The 21,353-nt window shown below is 40.7% G+C and overlaps 1 protein-coding gene across 1 annotated transcript; it reads left to right on the plus strand.

Moving 5' to 3' along the window:
* The first annotated feature begins 15,927 nt into the window (after nt 1–15,927).
* On the plus strand, nt 15,928–19,797 carry THBD (thrombomodulin). Its single transcript, XM_027840421.1, has one exon. It carries the CDS (start codon nt 16,182–16,184, stop codon nt 17,892–17,894), a length of 1,713 nt encoding a protein of 570 aa, XP_027696222.1. The 5' UTR covers nt 15,928–16,181; the 3' UTR covers nt 17,895–19,797.
* The last annotated feature ends 1,556 nt before the right edge of the window (nt 19,798–21,353 follow it).

The following is a 21,353-nucleotide window of genomic DNA, read 5'->3' on the forward strand; positions in this document are numbered from 1 at the left end:
ACACATGGAATGCACTCAATGTGCTGCTTTAGAATCAGATGTATATAATTTTAAAATGCTCATTTCTTTTTATTTTACATTCTAAAATTTTATCAACACAAAGAAAAGTTTAAACTTGAAAAAAATTTACTTCTGGAATTTGAAAAAATAAGACTGTCAGCAATTTCACATTTCAAGATTTTAACTTTTACCAAGATAAATTTAAGGTTCATAGTAAATATTTTGTAAAGCTTGGCTTAGATGAAAACATAGTTAAGTGAGTGTAGAAGTGGTTGAAAGACTGTGTCCTGTTGAATGTTGATGCCAGACTGGAGGAAGGTATTTTTATTAATGTCTTGGGTAAATGCAGAGATGATATGCTTATTGAATTTGTAAATGACACAAAGTTGGAAGGATAGCTAATCCAGTAAATGACAAAAATCAAGCTGGTAAATTATCTTGACAGACTGGAGCCAAGAAAATGAAATCCAACAGGGATAATATAAGTTCTGTATTCGGGTTAAAAAAAAATCAAATCAGCAAATCCAGCCAATCACTGAGTTAAATGAAGGAATGAAGCATTTATTAAGCACTTGGTGCAAAGCATTGTACCAAGCACTGAGGATACAAAAAGAAAAGCAAACCAGTCTCTGCTCTCAAGAAGCCCATAGGCTAAAGGGGAAGGGAACACATCTGGGAATGTACATCTGGAATGATATGACCCAATCAAGTCTACAGGAGCCACATGATCTATTATTTGTTTCTTTAATTTTTCCTTTAACCCCTTCCTAAATATGCTACCTCCTTAATCCCCAATCACTTGTACCTGACAAAATTTTTTTTGTTGCAAATGGATTCCATTTGCATAATATCACAGTTGCTAGTAAGTGGTGGTATGGTACAATGGTGGGAGCACTGGGCTTCAAACCCAGAAGACCTGGATTCAAGTACTGCTTCTGGCACATCCTGACTTTGTGACCCTTAGTAAATGACTTAACCTTTCAGCTCTCTGAATACTCTCCAATGCTATTAAATTGCAGAGAAAGTGTTGACCTATGTAAGTAGAGGGAGTTTCCTCATCTGAAATTTCTCTATACAAATGAAATCAAAGGCCTGATCTCTATCACATGACTATTATGTCACCTTTCTGGTTTTTGTTTTGACCTGGACTTATGAATTCATCCTCATAATGTTCTTCTGGTTTGGAAATTACGAAGCCCAGATTGCAAACTCCTCTGTATTTTATATCTTAGATAGTTGCCCTGTTCATTTAGAAATTATGACTTGTCCATAATCTCACACACACATATGTGTGTATACATGTATACACATGTATGTATCAGATAAATATATGTGTGTATATGTATATGTGTATACATATGTATCAGAGGCAAGACTCGAACCCAGACCTTCCTAATTTCAAGGCTGTTTTTCTGTCCATAATGTCACACTACCTCTCCTTATTTTTTTTTTAATTTGGATACATATTCCCTCCTAAGAGTTCACCTGAAATACTTATCATATCCCAATAGAGAGGGTCCCTTCTTCTAACAAGGAAACTGTAAGCTTATGAGTAGATCCTCTTAGTTTGTCTATCACAAAAGTCACTTACGCATGACCTGTGATGAAAAAGGGAGGTTGTGTCTTAAGTGTGAATTTGCATTGACCAAAGATCAGCATTGGATCTAGTTGTCCTTTGGAGACTGGTAGTAATGTAATAGGAGGGGATAGAGCAGAAGCTGCTTGAAGTGTTTGGGTTGTAGACCTAGTGAGGTGAACTGCTGATTGTATGTGTATACATACATACACACATACATACACAACACACACAGACACATACATACACTGAATGTAATTTGTGGGGTAGGACACTAACAACTTACTGAATTCTGAAAGGCAGAGTACCAAGAAGTGACATGTGAGCTGAGTCTTAAGGGTTCTAGAGGTTCTAAGAGGTTAGGATGAAAAAGAATAGCATTTCAGGAATGGGGGGGTAGTCTGTCTGCATATAAGGAGGTGGATGGTGGAATGTGATATATGGGTAATAGCAAATGGGCCAATTTGGCTAGATGGCATAAAAAATGAGTAATATGAAATCGTCATGAAAGATAGATTAGAGCCAAGTTATAAAGAACTGGAAACAGCAGAGAAAGGAGTCTATTTTATCTTAAAGGTAACGGAACCACTGAAGCTTCTAGATAGGGTAGATGAGTCGTATGATCAGAACTGAAGTTATCTGAAAAAGGAAAAGGCTATTTCAGAAAATAGTGAAGTTCTCCAGAGTGAAGTTCTCTGTTACCAGAGATCTTCAAGTGAAGAACCAATGACCACTTTTCAGGAATGGTATAAAGGGCATTTGGGCTTTAGGAAGAAACTAGAGAAGATGGCCTCTGAGATCTCTTTGGTTGCTAAGATTCTATTCTTCTATGCTTAATGGCACCAAGTCAATAACATAATAGATGTATTTTATCTTTGGTAAATTTGTTATCCAGGCACCTAAGGTGCACTATTATCTTTTTTGAAAATATGCCTTTTAAAAGCTAAAATGTAAATGTAAAATATATCTAATTTTACTAGATAATCCCAACTGTTTTTTATAATTCTTGCAAATGTTGCCTTTTAAGTCTCCTGATAAGTACACAATGCACTCATAAAACCAACTCCTGAGGAAATAGTTGTCAGATTTACAACTTTCACTTTAAGTTTCTCAAGTCTCAAGTTTTGAACTTTTCTTTTCATGAAAAGAATCCTAAAAAGAGAAAGACTTCTCAGCTTAGGGAGATTCATTTCAAATACATCTTGGCTACAAAGTGCACGATTAAAATCTTCATGGAAATGTTACTAGGGGGGAGGCAGCAGGGGGAGGGGGAGAGCAGTTGAAAGCCCAGGATAACCCAGGAAATCTAAATAAAAACAGCTGGAGAAAGAAAGGCCGGGTACTTTATTTATACAGCTCAGCCCTCCTCTAACACTTTTCTATAACCTCTCACTCTCACTCGCCACCTACTGATAAAAGCAGATACTGCATGACGTAATTTCCCAAAGAACCATTCATTCCAGGTGTGCCACACCCTTGTTCCTCTATTCCTAATGGGTTAGCTGGTTTTCATATTAGTTCTCCTTCCAAAAGGATCTAGTAGAAAATGAGAGTTGAAATGCTCTGAAAATCAAGACAGAAAAACAGTCTGGTGCAGTGTAAAAAGCTGATGGACTTGAAATCAGATTACCGTAAATCAAGTGACCTTGGGTAAGTCATTTAACTCCTCTGTCCTTCAGTATCTTTATCTATGGAATGGAGAGATGATAATAGCTTTCTCACTGACATCACATAGTTGTGGTGAGGATCAAACAAGATGTGTGTGGAAGCATTCAAGAACCAATGAAGTATTATAGGAGTCTGAGGGTTTATGGTTATCTAGGCTTCTCTGACAAAGCGTGTTCCCATAGAATGAGGGCTCCAGGCCTCAGGAGAATCTTTTTGTTCACTTTATCTATTGAACATCTATAAATATCTATTGAATATTGAATACTTCTGAAAAAGAAAAGGGAGATCTGTTATCAGAAAAGGGAATGAGGGTATCCTTTCATTTGACTTCATCTTTAATCTGATTCTGTTTTTTCACAAATTTCATGAAGAATGACTATGGGAGGCATCTAATTTAAAGCCTCTTTGTTTTGTCTCTCAACTTATTACTGCCTTTTGATCAGCGTTAATCTGATTAATTGTTCCAAACTCAAACCCTTAGTAAATAGTCCCTGCATTAGTGTATTTCTACCAGAGCATTTTCCCCATCTCATGTTAGCAATAGTATCATAGTTGTGTTTCCTGTAGTTGAATCTTGTCACTAAAGTTGTTGTTGCTATTACTTATAGTAACTCTCAGCATCTTATATCAGGGTTATCGTGGTACTGTGGAAAGAGCAAAGAATTTAGAAGCGGGGGAGGGACCCCAGTTCGAATCTCCTCTGAGTCTTTTGCTACATGTGTAGATTTGAACAAGTCACATGACCTCCCTGGACTTCAGTTTCCACATCTGTGAAATGCAAGGGGAGAGGCCTGGTATGGTAGTACACACTCATAATCCCTGCTACTTGGTGAGTCTGAGGGTAGTAGACCACTTGAGTTTGAGAGTTCTGAGCTGTGGCAAAATTAAAGCCGATGGCATATCTGAACGAAGTCTGGCTCTAATATGAAAAGTCTCTAGGAATGAAGGGTTGCCAGGCTGCCTAAGGAGAGGCAAATTGTTCCCGATTAGAAAAATGGAGCAGGTGGAAGATTCCATGCTAATCGGTATTGGGATTGGACCTGTTAGGGCCTTATGTACTTCCATCCTGGGCAAGATAGGGTGACTCAGTCGCAAAAGAAATAAAATAAAAATCAGAGAGGAGTATTAGACCAAATCATTTCTATATTCCCTTTCAGCTCTGCCACTTATCAAACGACCACACATTTAAAACTAGAAAGAACACTCCGTATATGAAGAACAACGTACCAAGTTCAGAGTGACATAGAGAAATAAGCTGGCTGCCTGTTGCTGAGCAGGATTTTCCAGAGTCCCCCCAACACTCTAGATGGTCCATCTGTTTAAAAAGAGTTGAGAACAGAGGAGCATGATGAGCAGGGCTCTGCAAAAGGACTTCATTTGCCCTTAAGTGCAACTTTAGGGTTTTTTTAGGGGGTGTTAGTTTTGGAGCCAGACTGCCCTGTTCTCTTATTTACAGGCAGTCTGCTGCTCACAGTGAGTAAGTAAGGAACCAAGTATTTATTGTGTCATCTATATGTCAAGCTGTGTGCTTTTACAAATTCACAAAAACCCTAGGAGGTAGGTGCTATTATTATGCCCATTTTGCCATTGAGGAAACAGGGGATCAGAGGCAGTCAAAGGTTAAGTGACTTGCCTAGGGTCACACAGCTTAGTAAGTGTCTGAGGCTGAATTTGAATTCAGAACTTCCTGACTCCAGGTTCAGTGCTCTATTCACTACACCACTACATCACTAGCTGTTTTTTGGGGGTAGATGAGTAGGGATCAGGGATCACACCCTTAAAATTCTCTTTCTCTTTTGATTTAATGAAGATTATATAAGTTCACCTCCAATACAAAGGATTTGAGGATGAGGGACAGAATCTTGTTCAAGGGCCAACTCAGACTCTATAAGCATTAAAAAAAACTTCCATCTAAACACCTGGGCACCTCTCACCAGTGGTCTTGACTGAGGCTTTAGACTGAGGCTTCACTAGGAGTGTGTGACCAAGTGTAAAATGAGCAGGTGGTAAGAGTTCTTTTGTACCGACCCAGACACATTCTTTTCTAATTCTCTTCCCTAGGAGATGCCCCAGGAATCTTCTCACTGAACCACAGTGTTTTGGAAGGAGTCAAGTCCGTTTTGGATTATACCCATACCTCCTCTCTTTGCCATACATTTCCCTCCAGGAACCACTATCCAACAACAGAGGAAAGGAACCTGATAAACTCATTTATTCTAGTGCAATAGATATAGAATCATAGATTCTAGAACTGGAAGGAACCTTAAAAGCCAAGAAGCCCAATCCTTTACTTTACACATGAAGAAATGGTGGTACAGAGAGGTTAAGTAACTTACCAGAGCTGCACAGCTAGTAAGTATGTGAGGTGAGAATTGAAGCCAGGTATGCTTGTTTTGAGGCTAGTATTATATTCTCTATTCCAAGCTACCTTTCCATACTTACTAGCTTATCTCCTTTCAGGACTATATGCATTTAAATAGAGGATGTGAAGAGAGCAAGGTCAAAAATAAAGGAAGGAATGGTTGATATTAGAAATTCAGAAATTAGTGGGGTGAAATTTCACATATGATGCAATTATTTAGACAGGTCTTACTAAAGCCCTTCAAATCATTCCACTTGTCTACCCATTCCCTGTCCTCAGTTTTCTCTCTTCTCTCTCTCTCTCTCTCTCTCTGTCTCTGTCTCTGTCTCTGTCTCTGTCTCTCACACACACACACACACATACACACACACACACACATACACACACACACACACACACACACTATATACACTATATATACTATACTATATCTCCCCTCCTGTAAGGGTAACCCTCATAGGGAATCAAGGGATAGTGGAAAGAACCCAGATACTAGGGTGATTAGGTCAAGATATAAATTCTATTTTTTATTCATTCATTGTTTTATTCATTTATTCATGAATTATTCATTCATTCATTTATCCATTCATTTAACAAGTTATTTATTAGTCCTAGCTCTGCTATTTGTAGGCCCTGTGGTCCAGTGGAAAGAGGAGTAGGTTTGGAGTCCGGGAAATGGGACTCAAATATTGGCTCTGCTGCTTACTACAAGTGTATCTTTGAGCAAATCACCTAACCTCTCTGGGCCTCAGCTTCATCTATGAAATCACAGGGCAGAATTAAATGATCTACAAGGTGCCTTCCAGCTTAAAATAGATAATCTTACACAATAACTTGCTGTTTACTACCCTTGGTAAATGATTTAATCTGTGTCTTAAGTTTTTCATCTGTAAAATAAGAAGAGTAAAACTTGTATTATTTATCTTGTAGAGTTCTTTTGAGGAAAGGTTTTTTTTTTGTTATTTTGTTTGTTTGTTTAATCTTAAAGCATCATACCTCAAAGATCTGTGATTTTTGAAGAAGGGGATAATCCTTTGTGGTCAAACTGGTAATTAGCTTTGCTGAATTTAAACTTGTAGTTTAATGATAGACCAAGAGTTCAATAAATGCTGAGTCATTATCTTAGTTTCTTCATCTGTAAAGTGGAGTTAATCAAATGCTTCTTCAGAATTACTACAATAAGAACACATATGTATATAAATGTATGTTTCTATATTGATATTTTTATATGGACTATTTCCAGGCTACTTAGAATGAGGTACAGATTTTAGGACAGTTGAATACCTGGTAGAAGACAGCTGAGTCATGGTAATACGGCACTAACTCTGTATTCAGAGCACCTTGGTTCATATCCTGGCTCTGATGTTTACTATGTGACCTTGGGCTAATCATTTAACATCTCTTGGCCTCAGTTTCCTCATCTGTAAAAGAAAAGGGTTGGACTAGATGTCACCTGAGGTCCTTTCCATACGTAAATATGTGATCCTGTCATCTCATGATCTATTTATCACGCTCCAAAAAAAAAAAGAAGAAAAGAAACAACAGCAACAACATTGATAATTGGTTTGTGTGTCACACCAAAGTCATATGCCCAGAAAACCACCAGTTTATACACATTGCACATGTTGCAGAAAATGACAGGAGCCCTTTGTGCTCTCTCGGCATGTAGGTTAATGTGGTTTGTGTGAATCTGGCTTTTTTTCCACCTGGCCCTTGCTACTGGCTCCACCACATCCCACTGTCAGAACACTTTCTGACCTGAAATTATCAAGACTATGAAGGGGGAGAGAAGATGCCCTGTTCAATCTTGGAGCTATCCGAATAACCCAGCTATTTCCCAGCCACATTTTCCCAATACAGAAAGCTCTGAACTTCCTGAGAGTTACCCCCAATCTGTAATTTCCAATCTACAAAGTGATTAGAAATAAGATAAAGTGGAGAAAATGACCTTAACATGAAATAGTCGCCATCTACTGTCTTGGCAACACCTCATCTTTGGTCCCAGATTCCCTCCTAAAATATTGTTATAAAATCCCTTTCTCAGAAAAGCAATGTACCCTCAGGTACACACGTGTTGGGAATGTCAGAAAAGTCTGTTTATTATGTTAGGATATGGAGAATTCTCAGTGGTAGTCAGGGATTCAGGTATGCATTCAGAGAACTCAAACTCGTTGATGTCAAAGAGCCTTGGAAGGTGCCAAGTATGTATTTCTTTCCTTTTACAGTAGGATTTTGTAATACTAGAAATAAGTTTCTGTATTAAAAGCCCTAAGAATCTTGCCTTTTTCATGTTTTCTTCTTTCTGACCCATGACTCCCCTTCTTCCCCCCTCCTCCCCGAATATGATTTCATCACCATAACATTGTTATTATTACTATAAGAGTAATTTTGTAATGAACAACATTCTCACTACCCTAAGGCAGTTATAATGGAAAGGAAAAGGCAGGCTGGAGTATTGCTACATTACAATTAATAATAACAATAATCAGAATAATTTATAACTTACAACACATGGCCCACAAAATGCCAGAAGTCGCTATGGAAGCTTCTTCCCTATCCTCTCTCTGCCAACATAGTAAAGCAAATTGAAAAAGCCCTGGCTCTGGGGGCAGCTACGTGGTGCAGTGGATAGAACTCTGGCCTTGGAGTCAGGAGGACCTAATAATGAGAGTGACTGCAACTGTGATTTCATTGGTCTATGAGGAAAGTTCAATGCAGATCAGCACCTTTAGTTCAAATCTGACCTCAGACACTTGGCACTTATAGCTGTGTGAGCCGGGGCAAGTCACTTAACCCCAATTGCCTCACCAAAAAAGCAAAAAGAAAAAGCCCTGGCTCTGTCAGAGCATCACCCCCTCTGTATATATAGACATATATACATACATCTATCTATCTATCTATCTATCTATCTATCTATGTACACATATATATACATATATATTTGTTATCAGAGCTGCTATGAATCCACCTTCAAGAATTTCAAAAGACAAAGCCCACTGGATAGATATCATAGAGATATACATACATGGCACCTATACCATTCAACACATATTTAAGTAACAATAACTAAAATTTATATAGTGCTTTAAGATTTGGAGAGGATTTTACATACTATCTATTATATCATTTGATCATCACACCAACTCTGTGAGATATATGTGATTACTATCCCTATTTTACAGATCAGAAAACGGAGGCTGATAGAGATTAGTAAACTTGCCTGTGGTCACACAGCTAAATAAGTGTTTAAGGATGGAATTAAATTTTTGACTCTAGGTCCATCACTCTTTATGCTATACTACATTGCCTCTAGATACCTAAGAAGTACCTATTCTATATAGAATACTCCTGCTAGAGCAATACCTCCTCTTCTCCCCCATCTTAGTCTTAGGTTCCCAGTGAACAACTACACATCAGGTTTAAGATACTCTGTGAGTCCTCACTCCTAAAATTATAGCTCACAAGCACCCACTGGTAAGTCAGCCAATTGAAACATTATATAAAAAGCCATTGACTAAGATATTATATCATGAACAATAGTAACAAAACATTTCCTCCATAAATCCTCCCATAAATGTATATAGCATCTATGGGAAGAGTGAGCATACCCATAGAGTAGACTAGTAGAGAAGAGCATGTTTATGGGACATACCTGGCCCAGAAAACCTGCCCCTCCAGCACATCACGGCCCTGTTACCCTTTCCTTTCTCATGGTGTCTTTATGCTGCTCCCTCTCAGTATAACATCCACTGGGAAGGTGGCTTAGCTGGATTCCTTAGTCCTGTTCCTCTCTGCAGCTCAACTCCCCAACAGTCAGGGCTAATTTTGTCAGCTACTAACATTCCTTTGGTCTCTTCCCTTGGCTTACTGGACCTTCTCCCTGGTAGCTGCAGTGTTTCCTACTGTTATGTTCCCTTAGTAGTTCTGTTGCAAGACGCCATTACCTATGTGGATTGGAGGAAAGGGAAATTCCTTTCATCCCAGAGGTGAGAAAGGCTTCCTCTCAAGAATTAAGTTCTTTCATATCACATTCTCTTCTAGACTCAGAAGGCTCATATTCTTTAGAGCTGTCTCCTATCTCAACTCATGCCATAGAGTTTCTTGATTTTTAAAGGGCTTCTGGGGATATAGTTAGTGATTAGTGAGCCCCTAATTCCATCGACCTTGCTTCAACAACTTTATACCTCACAAAGCCATGACAAATTATACCTTATTGTAATTTATTCATAGCCTCACTATCTTTTCTCTGTTATAATTTCATCAATTGGCCCCATCTCTCTTCATAAGCAAGGCATATTCCTCTAAGAGAGTCAGTGTGGTGAGGTCAGGTAGATCTGGTTTCAAGTGCCATCTTGGAGACACACTGGCTTTGTGATCCTGCCAATCATTTATCTTTTCAGAGTTCTAGGCAACTCCCTCTATCACACCCTAAGTTGAACTAAAGGTGCTGATCTGCATTGAACTTTCCTCATAGACCAATGAAATCACAGTTGCAGTCACTCTCATTATTATAAGGTGAATTGATATATAAGATAACTGAGGAGAAGATACCATAGTTATGGAAAGAAATCTTAGAATTCACTATCACTGAAAAAGCTAGCCAAGAGAGTAACAATAATTACCATATGACTGCTATAGAAAATTTTCACGAAATCATCCATATATAAATCAACAACATTCTCAATGACAATATTAGAAGAAAACAAGTAAGTAGGCTTTCCACAAATGATATTCAATAATGTGCTAGATTTTTTAAATCTTTTCACGATTACCTAAAAGAAATAGGAAATCTCACTATGCCTTTTTAAGTTAATTGTAAAAAAAATAATTTGAGTCAGTAGAACAAAATGTCAACTTATAAGTTTTTTTCCCCAGTAAAGTGTCTCATATCCATCCATCAAAATGATTCAAAAGTCCTTAAAAAGCACAAGAATAAAAATAACCCTATTCAATGACTTTCTAATAATCAACATTAGGAAAAGCACGAAACAGGGAAATGTTTGCATGTCAAAGGTATTCATAATTATGTTAGAGGAAAGAAAATGAAGAGTCCAAGTTCAAGAGAGTTTCCCTGAAGAGGGTTTGTGTCTTCAGGGAAGTTTCTGGTTAGAGATGATGTTGTACTGACTGTGTCAAGCCCAAGAACAGTGTAGAGCCTCCAGGAAGAGGAGTTTGGCTTAACCATCCACAGAGGAGAGACCAAGTGGATGAAAAATGTTTATTGCCTAGATTATAATATGCATTCAGATGGACACTATAGAGCTTATTCATTTGTAAATGGTGGGCCAGATAAACAATGAGTTGGGCCCAGAGATGAAGAGGAGGAAGCAAGTGGGCTAGGTTGCATTTAGATAACTGCAAACCTTTTTTTTAAATGATCCCAAGTTTCTCATTGAAGAAAACGGTCATTTAAAACAAACAAACAAAAAAAAAACTAAAAAAAACAACAACATCATTGTACCAGTGTCTCTGCATGGCAGAGAGATATATAATTCATCACTCTCAGAAGAACTAAGAATGAATATCATACAGAAGACCAGTGAAGAGGCACATGGTATGTATAAGCAGTATGCCACACAGAGCAAGTGAGAAGAAGAACAGAAGCAAAAGATATCATCAATGAATTGAGTGCTCAGATGGCAAGAATGAGAGATTAGAGGTAGACATCCAGAGTGTTCCACTTAAACTGTCAGAAGAAATTGAAGAAGGCCTCTAATAGATGGGATAGGTAGGTAGGTCCTGTGTGTTGAAGCTATGGTAGGACATGGGACAAGAAATGCCCAGGATGAGTTTCTGTCTACATCTTTGGAGGAAGCTTCCAAATTCATGAGACCATAGGTCCATTTGATTATGGAATATATACAAGGCACTGTTTCATGTGTGGTGAGATATATAATCCCACCCCCAGAAGCTTATACCTCAGCAAGAAAGATAAGAAAAATAAATCAAATGACTTATAATACAGTATAAGAATGATTCACATTTATATAGCTTTAAAGTTTACCTCCCCCCAATTTTGTGAAGTAAGCATCACAAGGATTGTAATCTTTGTTTTGAAAGATGAGTCCCTATACTGAATTCCTATTCTGACATCCCATCCCCTCATGGAGGTAACACTAGGTACCCAATGTCTGTGCCATTAGAGTACAAGCTCTAATTATTCCTACAGAGGCAGAAGAGATTCTAATATAAGCCCAATGATGGCCAATAGGGTCTGTGGCCCAACCTAGCACAGTACTGAGAAGCTCATCTTCAGGCTGACTGTAGCAGCTCTCATAGTCCATCTATTAATATTTATGAGTTTGTCATCAGTTACAACTGGTCAATTGAGATCACTCATTGGCAAAACTACAGATTTTTGTGGAAAAAAAAAAGTTTATGTGACTTGTCCACAGTCACACAGCTAAGTGCCAGGAGTCTCAGACTTATGAGTCCAGCTTGTTGGTAGTTCTAATTCTCCCCCCTCCAAAAAAGTAAAAATAAAAATCATTATAACACTTTTAAGCAGAAAAGGGCCACCTCTGACTGAATGAACTAGGGAGGCTTCATTGAGGAGGTGGCATTTGGTCTGGATGTTGAAGGAGAAGTAAAATAATAGATAACACAAGTTAAAGAAAAACATTCCAACAATTCAATGCAAGAAACATTTAGCAAGTGCAGGCTGGGTGCCAGGCACTGTGTTGAGCACTAAAGATGTAAAGACAAAAATAAAACAGTTTTTCCTCTCAAAGAGTTTACATTCTACTAGAAAAGCACGAACTCCAGGAAGAGGGAATAGCATGGGCAAAGATGTGGAGGTAGGAAAAGGAATGGCTGAGTTCATGGACCCTCCTCCCATCACAGGAATCCAACAGGGGAGCACTTTATTCTGGCAATGATGTACAAAATGATTTAAAAGTTAAGATAATAGAGGCAATGAAAACAGAGGAAAATCTGAGGACCTTTTTTACTAACCTCTCTGAGTTAAGGTAAATCAGTTAATCTCTCTGTTCACAGTTTCCTCCTCTATATTCATTCTGTAAAATGAAGGGGAATGAATTGGATGAAAGCTGAAGGCTGTTCCTGCTTCTAAACCCTTGATCCTAAGATTGAAAATCCATTTCAATCATTTAGCAACCAGAAAGAGCCCTGGAGTACAAAGACCCAGTTCCTAGACTTAAATTTATGTCACTGATTGTCTGTGCTACCTAAGCAAATTCAAACAATCTCTCTCAGAGTTACTTTCATCATTTGTAAAATGCGAGGCTTGTCCTAGATCTTACCCAGCTCCAATAATCTTTTATTCTACCGGACAGGTCCCCAGGGTAGTGTTCTCACAGAGCTCCACAAGCAGCTTCCCAGGCTGATAACTTACTGGCCTGGTAGGCTGACAGTTCCCTAAATGCCCCTCCCCATATTCAGAAAAGGGACACTTTGTGGCACTGTTTGCCTGATTTAGTTACACCCTACCTTCCTTTTTACTGACACTCTCCATCTTCTCTGAGCTGGAATACAAGTCCTGCTAATGCGGAAGCCAGGACTGACTCCAGTAGACTGGCTGGGGTCTCCTTCCAGATGACCTACACAGTTCCGGATAATCTGTGGGTGGAGAGGGGTGACTTTTTCTCATTATCCCGGGACGGGGTGACCCAGATGACTAGAGCTTAGTCACACTGCCTGATATACAGCTCCTTATCCCATCCGACCTCCAAGATTTTGGGGGGTGGGGAGGAAAAGAGTAATCGGCACCTACCAGTGATAAACATTCACACAGAGTCCTGCTCCCTCTGGGCTGGTCAGTAGACTAGAGATCGATACTACACCATTACTACATTTTTTGGGTCCCGTAGGAGGCAAGTAGATAGAATACTGGACCTTACGTAAGGAAGAAGTGCTCAAATGCAGCCTTGGACCCTTATTAGTTGTGAGACCCTGAGCATGTCATTTAACGTAACCTCAACCTATTTCTTTATCTGTAAAATAGGAAAAATAGTAGCACCTACTTCCCAAAATTGTTGTGAGGATCAAATAAAACAATATATATCAAGTTACTATTTAAATACTAGATATTTTTGTATCCGACCATAAACTATGCTCAAATTTTGGGTAGAGTGGCCTGGCACTAGAGCCGCTCACAGACAGCTTCGCGCAGTTTGTTCAAGGAGAGGGGATGGGAACACGAGATCTACATTCTGTCTATCAGAAGGTTATGCAAGCTTCTCCAATCTGGGGGACCAGGGAGGCTATCAAATCACTTCAGGGCACTGAGAGAGGCGGCGCTGTGCCCAGGGCTTCTCTGTTGCCCTGGGACTCGGTGAGAGTTCTGATTGTGCATCATCCCTTGGGGAAAAAAATAAAAATAAATGGACAGTATGGAGGCGATATCACTTCCCCCCATCCCCCAACTCCTTTCATATTTATTCTCCCTGACTCACGGTTAGTGCTTAAATTATGTTCTATTCGGCTCCAAGGACAAGCCTTCCCATACCCACCCCTTACTGCTTACGGTCAGGGAGCCAGACCTCCAAAACTGCGCTCAAGTGCTTTCGTTTTGCACATGAGGAAGCTCTCTTACTCGCCTAGAAGTTGTATTTAAAATCTAGGATTGTTTCACTGGCCTGACCTGGAGGCAGGATAATAGCAAAACACCTACACACCACTGCAAAAACTTACTTCCACAGATCTGTCTGTTCCTGTTAAGGGTCGGGTGCCCCAGAAACCTGCGACCCCGGCGGGGTCCAAACTCTAGAAATGCTCCCAAGCAATTTGCCTTGAGGGCATTTGGTAGAGTTCAACAGCACACCCTTGTGGTGCTTTAAAGTGGATCAGCACTGGGCAGGAGTCACCAAATAAAGAAAAAAAATACTCCTTTTTGGCTTTTTTCCTTTAGTTTGTTTTTGGTTGTTTGGTTCCATGTCTTGCACAGAATTGTGGGTTAACTAAAGTTATAAGGTTGAAAGCCATGGACAACTCATCCTTTCTGTGAAGGTTTCCCGACTACCCCAGTTTTCAGTGAAAAGCTTTTCAGCCTCCTTCACCGCCCCCCCTCCCCCCCCCCCCCCCCCCCCCCCCCCCCCCCCCATTTATCTGTACTAGTCACTTGCTATATCGCTACTCCTTGGTTAGTTGGTTGGTTCATTCATTCACTCAAAATAGTTAACCCCCCCAGAAATAAAATATTTAACCCTCTGGAACCCATATGTAAATATCTGTCAGTCTGTCTGTCTCTCTACCTTTGTTTGCACATTGTCTTCTCCCATTACATTAGAACGTGAGTTTCCTGAGAACAGGGACCCTGTGTTTGCCTTTCTTTGTATCCCCCGTGCTTAGTACAACGCCTGGCACAGAAATGGTTGTGACCTGACTAATCTATAATCAGGGAACTGCTCTCCTGGGCTCTTCGGACAGATGGTAAACTCTTCAAGATGGGGGATCCCTTCTCTTATACTTCTTTGTATCCCCGACATCGTGTGCAGTCTACAGCAGGCACTCTGTAAATGGTTGTGAAGGATATTCTTCTCCAAACTTCTGAGGAGCGAACAATTCCTATAGAAATATGTGCTATCATCAGAACTTCTGGACCTTGGTGACAGAGCAAACTCCTTAAGTTTTCCCTAGAAGAAGAATCTCCTTAACCTGATGTGCTAATTTTCTGATGCCCCCAGAAGGGTAACAGAAGTTCCCTGCATTGGGCAATTACCTCCCAGACTCAGTCATTAAAATTAAATAACTCCTTTCTTTTCCTTTTTTTTTTTTTTGCATTTAACCAAAGGAAATTTCTTTCATCAAACTCTGCCAGGCACCCCTGTTCAGAGACCAATTGTCCTTTTAAACCCAGTATTCCTTGATTCAGCTCTGGGGGGAGAGGGGTGGTGGTGGTGGTATTTGCTAGGCTACGATATTTTCTCCACTAAAGTTCCCCACTCAGGAATTTTGGCTGCCCTGTGCACTAACGATAACCTTCCCCAGCCAACAACTTAAGAATCAGGAGTAGTGGTTGTGTTTTGTTTGTTTGTTTGTTTCGTTCTTTCTTTCTCTCTCTCTTTTTTTCTTTTTTAAAGGGAAAATGCAGGCATTACCCTTTGGGGTGGTCTCATTGTCTGGGAGATGGAGACCGTTATATTGTTTACTCTGTAATGCTTTCCTCAGTCTATGCCTTCCACCCTGGCCCCCACACACCCCACTTACCCCACCCCACCCAATTCACTCTCTTTGGCCTCCGCAGCGCTCAGCAATTTCTATGACTGTACTTTACTCATAGAGCGAGGTGATCGCAGCGTTTTGGTAACACAATAATCAGAGAATGCAGCATCAGCCCGTCCCACCAGGCACTTCCTTCCTTTCCCGAATTGCAAGGGAGGGCTGAGCACTTATAAAAACTTGGGCATCAACTTTCAGACATGACAGAAACTCCTCTCGGCTGGGATCGGATGGTAACTGCATAGAGCAGAGAAGCCAGTTCTCCTTTTCCATCCCAGAGCACGTCAGGGCAAGATACCAGAACCCCGGGAAGCAGAAGAAATCGCAGTCGATTTCACTTCCCTCTATTCTCCACCTCACCCACTCTCTTTCCTCCCTGACGGCTGGCCTGAGAGAATGCTGCCTCTCCTGCTCCTGCTCCTCTCTGTTCTGACCGTGGCTGCGCTGGGGCTCCCAGACTCCCCAGTTCCACAGTCTGGCGGCAGCCAATGCATCGAAGACGACTGCTATGCTGTCTTCTGGAACCCAGAGAAGTTCGCTGGGGCGAACCAGGTCTGCCAGCAGCTCGGGGGCCACTTGATGACTGTGCGCTCTTCAGTGGCCGCGGATGTTATCTCTTTGCTTGCTCAGGGAGCCCCTGAAATCTCACCCCCAGACGGTCGCCTTTGGATCGGGCTGCAGCTTGGGCAGAACTGCAGCCAGGAGCAGGAGGGTCAGCTGCGTGGGTTCAGATGGGTCACGGGTGACAACAGCACCAGCTACAGTAAGTGGAAGCACAGTGGCCGTGGCGCCCTCTGCGGTCACCAGTGTGTTGTGGTCACTGGGGATTCTCCATCTGGCTCCATGGAACTGGTCTGGGAGGAGCATTCGTGTGACTTGGCCACCGAGGGCTTTCTCTGCGAGTATAACTACCCCGGATCCTGCAAGCCCCTCAACCTGGAACCCAGTATCGGTGCAAGTGTCACCTACAGTACCCCTTTCGGGGGAAAGGGAGCTGACTTCCAGGCGCTACCCCTCAACAGCCACGCCTTGGTAGTGCCTCTTGGTTTGGACCTCGTTTGTATGAAGGTCGAGGAGACCCCGCGCTGGGTCAAGGAAAGCTTGGGAGCCTGGGACTGCCGGGTGGAGAAGGGGGGCTGCTCGCAGATCTGCAGACAGGACAGCGGGGATCCTGAGTGTCTTTGCTCGCAAGGGACCCTTTCGAAGGCCGACCTGCGCTCCTGCCAGGCTGAGGGTGACTCGTGCACTCATAGCCGCTGTCATCAGTACTGCCATCTCAGCCCAAACGCTCCAGGCGGCTACACTTGCATGTGTGACTCGGGTTACTACCTGGACGAAGATGGGCATAGTTGCGTAGACGTCGATGACTGTGCACTGGAGCCTAATCCTTGCCCTCAGAAGTGCGATAACACGCAGGGCGCCTTCAAATGCGAGTGTAACCCGGGCTTCGAGCTGCTAGATGGAGAGTGTGTGGAGCTACTCAATCCTTGCTTCGGTAGCAAGTGCGAGCATAAGTGTTTACCTTTGGAGGGGGGCACCTACCGCTGTGCCTGCGAAGAGGGCTTCGTGCCCATTCCAGATCAGCCCGACAGGTGCATGCTGTTCTGCAACACCACTGCATGCCCGGCCAAATGCAACCCCTACAATGCAGACGATTGCAAGTGCCCGGAGGGCTATATTTTGGACGAGAACCAGATGTGCAGTGACATAGATGATTGTGCAGCCGGTGAATGCCATGGCGGTGAATGCAACAACCTGCCCGGCAGTTTCCAATGCATCTGCGGGCCCAAGTATAAACTCAGTGAGACAGGCCAGGAGTGTATTTCCGAAGATCTCACCCCCGTTGATGGTGGTTCAGGAGAACTCCTGGACACCGAGACTCCAGCCACCACCACTTCCCCACCCACTGAAGGACCAGTCCATTCGGTCGTGCTCATAGGCATCGCCATCAGCATCTTATCCATTATCACAGTGCTCCTCGCCATCGTCTGCCACTTAAGGAAAAAGCAGTGTGCAGCCCGGGCTGCTCTGGATTACAAATGCGCAGGCCCAGCCAAGGAAGAGGTCTTGCAGCAGGTGCGCACAGAGTCAGTCCCTCAGAAACTCTAAACCAGATGCCTTAAGCTCCCCTCAAGCATACAGTACCAAGGGGCCCAAGGACAGCTTCAGTCCCAGTGCAGAGCTGAGGGAGCTGAGTGAACACAGATGAGTTTGATGGTATTAATAACTACTTAATCCCTTCTCTCCACTCTCAATCCTCTGCTCTCTGCCACATCACTCCCTCAGCACACAGCACCTTAACTTTTTTTTTCAGATCTGGGGAGACATTATTGCCAGAAACTTCTTTCCCAGATGTAAGGATTAATCAGGGGGTATACGGAAGCCACATTTAGCGAGTAGCTTGTAAAGACTTCTAACAGTGACCAGCCATGGTGAACACTCTGATCATCACTGAGGAAGATTGTAAGGTGTTAATACATATTACCAAATGACTTCTGACCATAATTCAGAGTCTTCAAAAGTGTACTCTTACTGTCTGTAGTCCTAAATCTGCCACATTTGGTTGGATTAGGATGAGTTTGGAATTCCTTGATGGTGATTAGAATATTTATTTTTTAAAGTATCTAAGATACTCTGCTTTCCTTTTCTGTTTCTTGCTTTCACTTTTTTTGTAAGAAAGACCCCTCTAGCTTTCTCTTCATAAGTCTCAAACTAGAATGGGAGCTCCTTTTAGGATATTAGAAAAAAAATTACTTTATCATATGACTTTAAGCTTTCTCTGTGAATTTATATTATCTGTAGCTCTCACAAATGTGAAATCAAGACTCCCATTTGTTCAAATATCCTCTGCCCTTTACCAACCCTCCCTCACCTACTGAGAGCTAGGATAACTTTTACCTCAACAAATTCAGTCTTCAAACAGGATGCCTTTCTGTCTTTTCATAAGAATCCTACTTTTATCTCTCTCTGCTCAGGCTGTAAGTCTTGACCAAATAAATAAATCAATAACCACAGGGGGCAAATAGGCATTTTTTTCTTACCAATTCTTGTAAATTGTTACTCAAATCATTGACTTACATGGACAGCATAGGTTCAGTAAAGTTAATATGCACAAGGTATTAAATCACTTTGCTGAATTGGAACAGAAATAAACCGAAATCTCAGTGTATTTATCTTGTTTTAGGATTCTGATGTGTAATTGAATTGGAAAGTCAACATTATTGTTTGATTTTTTTGCAGCTTACCTTTTGCCTTAGTATAATGGTGAAAATGTTGAGAGGGTTGCTCTAACATGATAAAAACTGATGAGAGAATGCAGGGAAGAGCAGTATGAGAGCTGGATTTGGGCTCAGGAAAGTTGGAGCTGAATAACCCATTTTTATTGCATATCTCTGTGGAGGGAAAACTAAAGCTGAGGGCATTTGTCAAAAGGTAAAAACATTGACAAAGAAACCACAAAGCCCTGCTGTTGACAGAAAGCATTTTTAAAGGGGGATGGGGAAGAGGGAGAGTCAGGGGAGAGCCTAGATCATCAAAAGTAGAAGCCTTCATTGATCAGCTACCCAGAAGAACTATATTTAACCATTTCAAATTGCCTCTGTAGACTCAGCTTCTAAATCTTTGGAAATTCTCAAACAGAGATCAATAAGGAAAAAAAATAAGTCAAGTCTGGGGCTTTATTTTAAAGAAGGTGAGAAAGTTTTATTTTCTAGGCTGTTTTTTTCTTATAGAAATGACCAGGTACATATAACTTGAGACTGCTATGCCAGGTTGGAGAATGTTTTTCGGTCCAGTTAAGCTAGGTTAATGAAATTGTTCTTCAGCTTTTGAAAAAGAGCAAATGTGTTATGCAAAGTACCTTTTTTTACAGTAAAGTTTTTCTCTACTGTTTTGTAAACTTGGCACATTTGTAAATAGTTATTTATTTATTGGAAATAAAAAAGAGAGTACAGGCAAAAGCCTGGCTCCTGATTTTACTTGTAGAAAATAAAAGTTTTACAACTGTTTATGATAATATGATCTTGTATTATTTATTTGTCTAAAGTTTTTAAAAATCCATTTATTTTTGCTTTAATGTGTTTCTTATGTGCTGGATACACACAGTAAGACAGTACATAAGAGAGCATGTGTCAGAGAACAACACAGCCTATGGTGTAATCCAGTTATAACATCTTCATTTTCTTTCAAAGTTTCTTTCCAAGGTGAGAACCTTGTGCCTAACAAAAAAACAAAAAACAAAAAACAAAAAACAAAACAAAACCACAACTGTCTTTGTTGTTCTGTCACAAAACATAGAAAGAATTTGACACTTCCTACACATGACCCACAAATAACTTATGGATTCTGTGGCCAAAGTTCCTTTTATATCATAAGGCATTGTATATATGGATTTTTTATTATTGTATAGGAAGATTATTTGGCAGAAAGTATAGCTAGACAGAAGATATCTCTGATACACTTCAAAAACAAAACTTCCCATGTCCCTCAGAGTAAGTTTTGCCCAGTTCTCCCATATTAGCTAAGGAGAAACTAGGTCTCAATTACACGGAATGCCAGGGCCTTCTTTGTCAAAAAAAGTCTATTTGAGGACCTCATTCTAGGGCCCCTATTCAAGCCAAAACTCCTTGCCCACATTCCAAGATCTTTTTAACATTTTTAAAAAATATAATCTGCATTAAAAAAATTAAAATGTCATCTCTTTCATGCTCTCTCTGTCCTTTCATCAATCAGTTAATCTAACTCATAATCTTCTTATAGGTGGTCTATTAAAGATATAATAGAAGAACATTCAGGTGGAAACTGAAATGTTTAGTCAAATATCCATATACTTTTTAAGCATCTAAATAACTGACTGAATATTCTCATTTTCGACTGAGTTTTAGAACTGGATAGAATCAGTCTGAGGCTTTAGGTAAAATAATCCCAGGTGGAGCTAACATACAGTAATTCAGGGAGCTGTACAAAAAATTGCATTCCCAGATATAGACAGAAAGGTGATTGCAAAATCACGTTATATCAATCATATAAAATAAATGGAGATTGATTTGGGTCCTAGCCAGATGCAGAGGAGCATTCCCCTCCCCTTCCTCCCAGGGATCATGGAACATTGTACATCAGAGAAAAACACTTAAGTTGTCATGCTGTAGGCTAGTGGTTCTCAAAGAATGTGTCTTCCTGGAGCCAGCTTTGTGGAAAGAGCAGCAGATTGTTACATTTTCAAGGTGAGCACTTATATCTCAGAAATCAGCAAACACTATAAATCAGGGCTTGATTTATTGTTTTGTTGACTACTTAGACTTAAGAAAGTGATAGAGAAAGTGTTAATAACACAGATTAAACTTAAAAGTGTGTGTTCTGTGTACAGAAGATAGCCAGTTGTTAAACATTTACCAGCCCACCACTCTATGGCTCATTGCTGAATTTCTCTAGATGTGCCTTGAATTCTATGGAACTTCCCTGTTCAATTGCACAGATATGTGCAAGTCTCTTGACTCCAGGGGTGTGCCCAGATTCCTCAAAACTGTGAGCAAAAAAGTTTGAGAACAACCACTCTAATGAAAAGAACAA

This window comes from Vombatus ursinus, unplaced genomic scaffold (genome assembly GCF_900497805.2).
Source record: "Vombatus ursinus unplaced genomic scaffold, bare-nosed wombat genome assembly UNPS02014841.1, whole genome shotgun sequence".
Lineage (NCBI taxonomy): Eukaryota > Metazoa > Chordata > Mammalia > Diprotodontia > Vombatidae > Vombatus > Vombatus ursinus.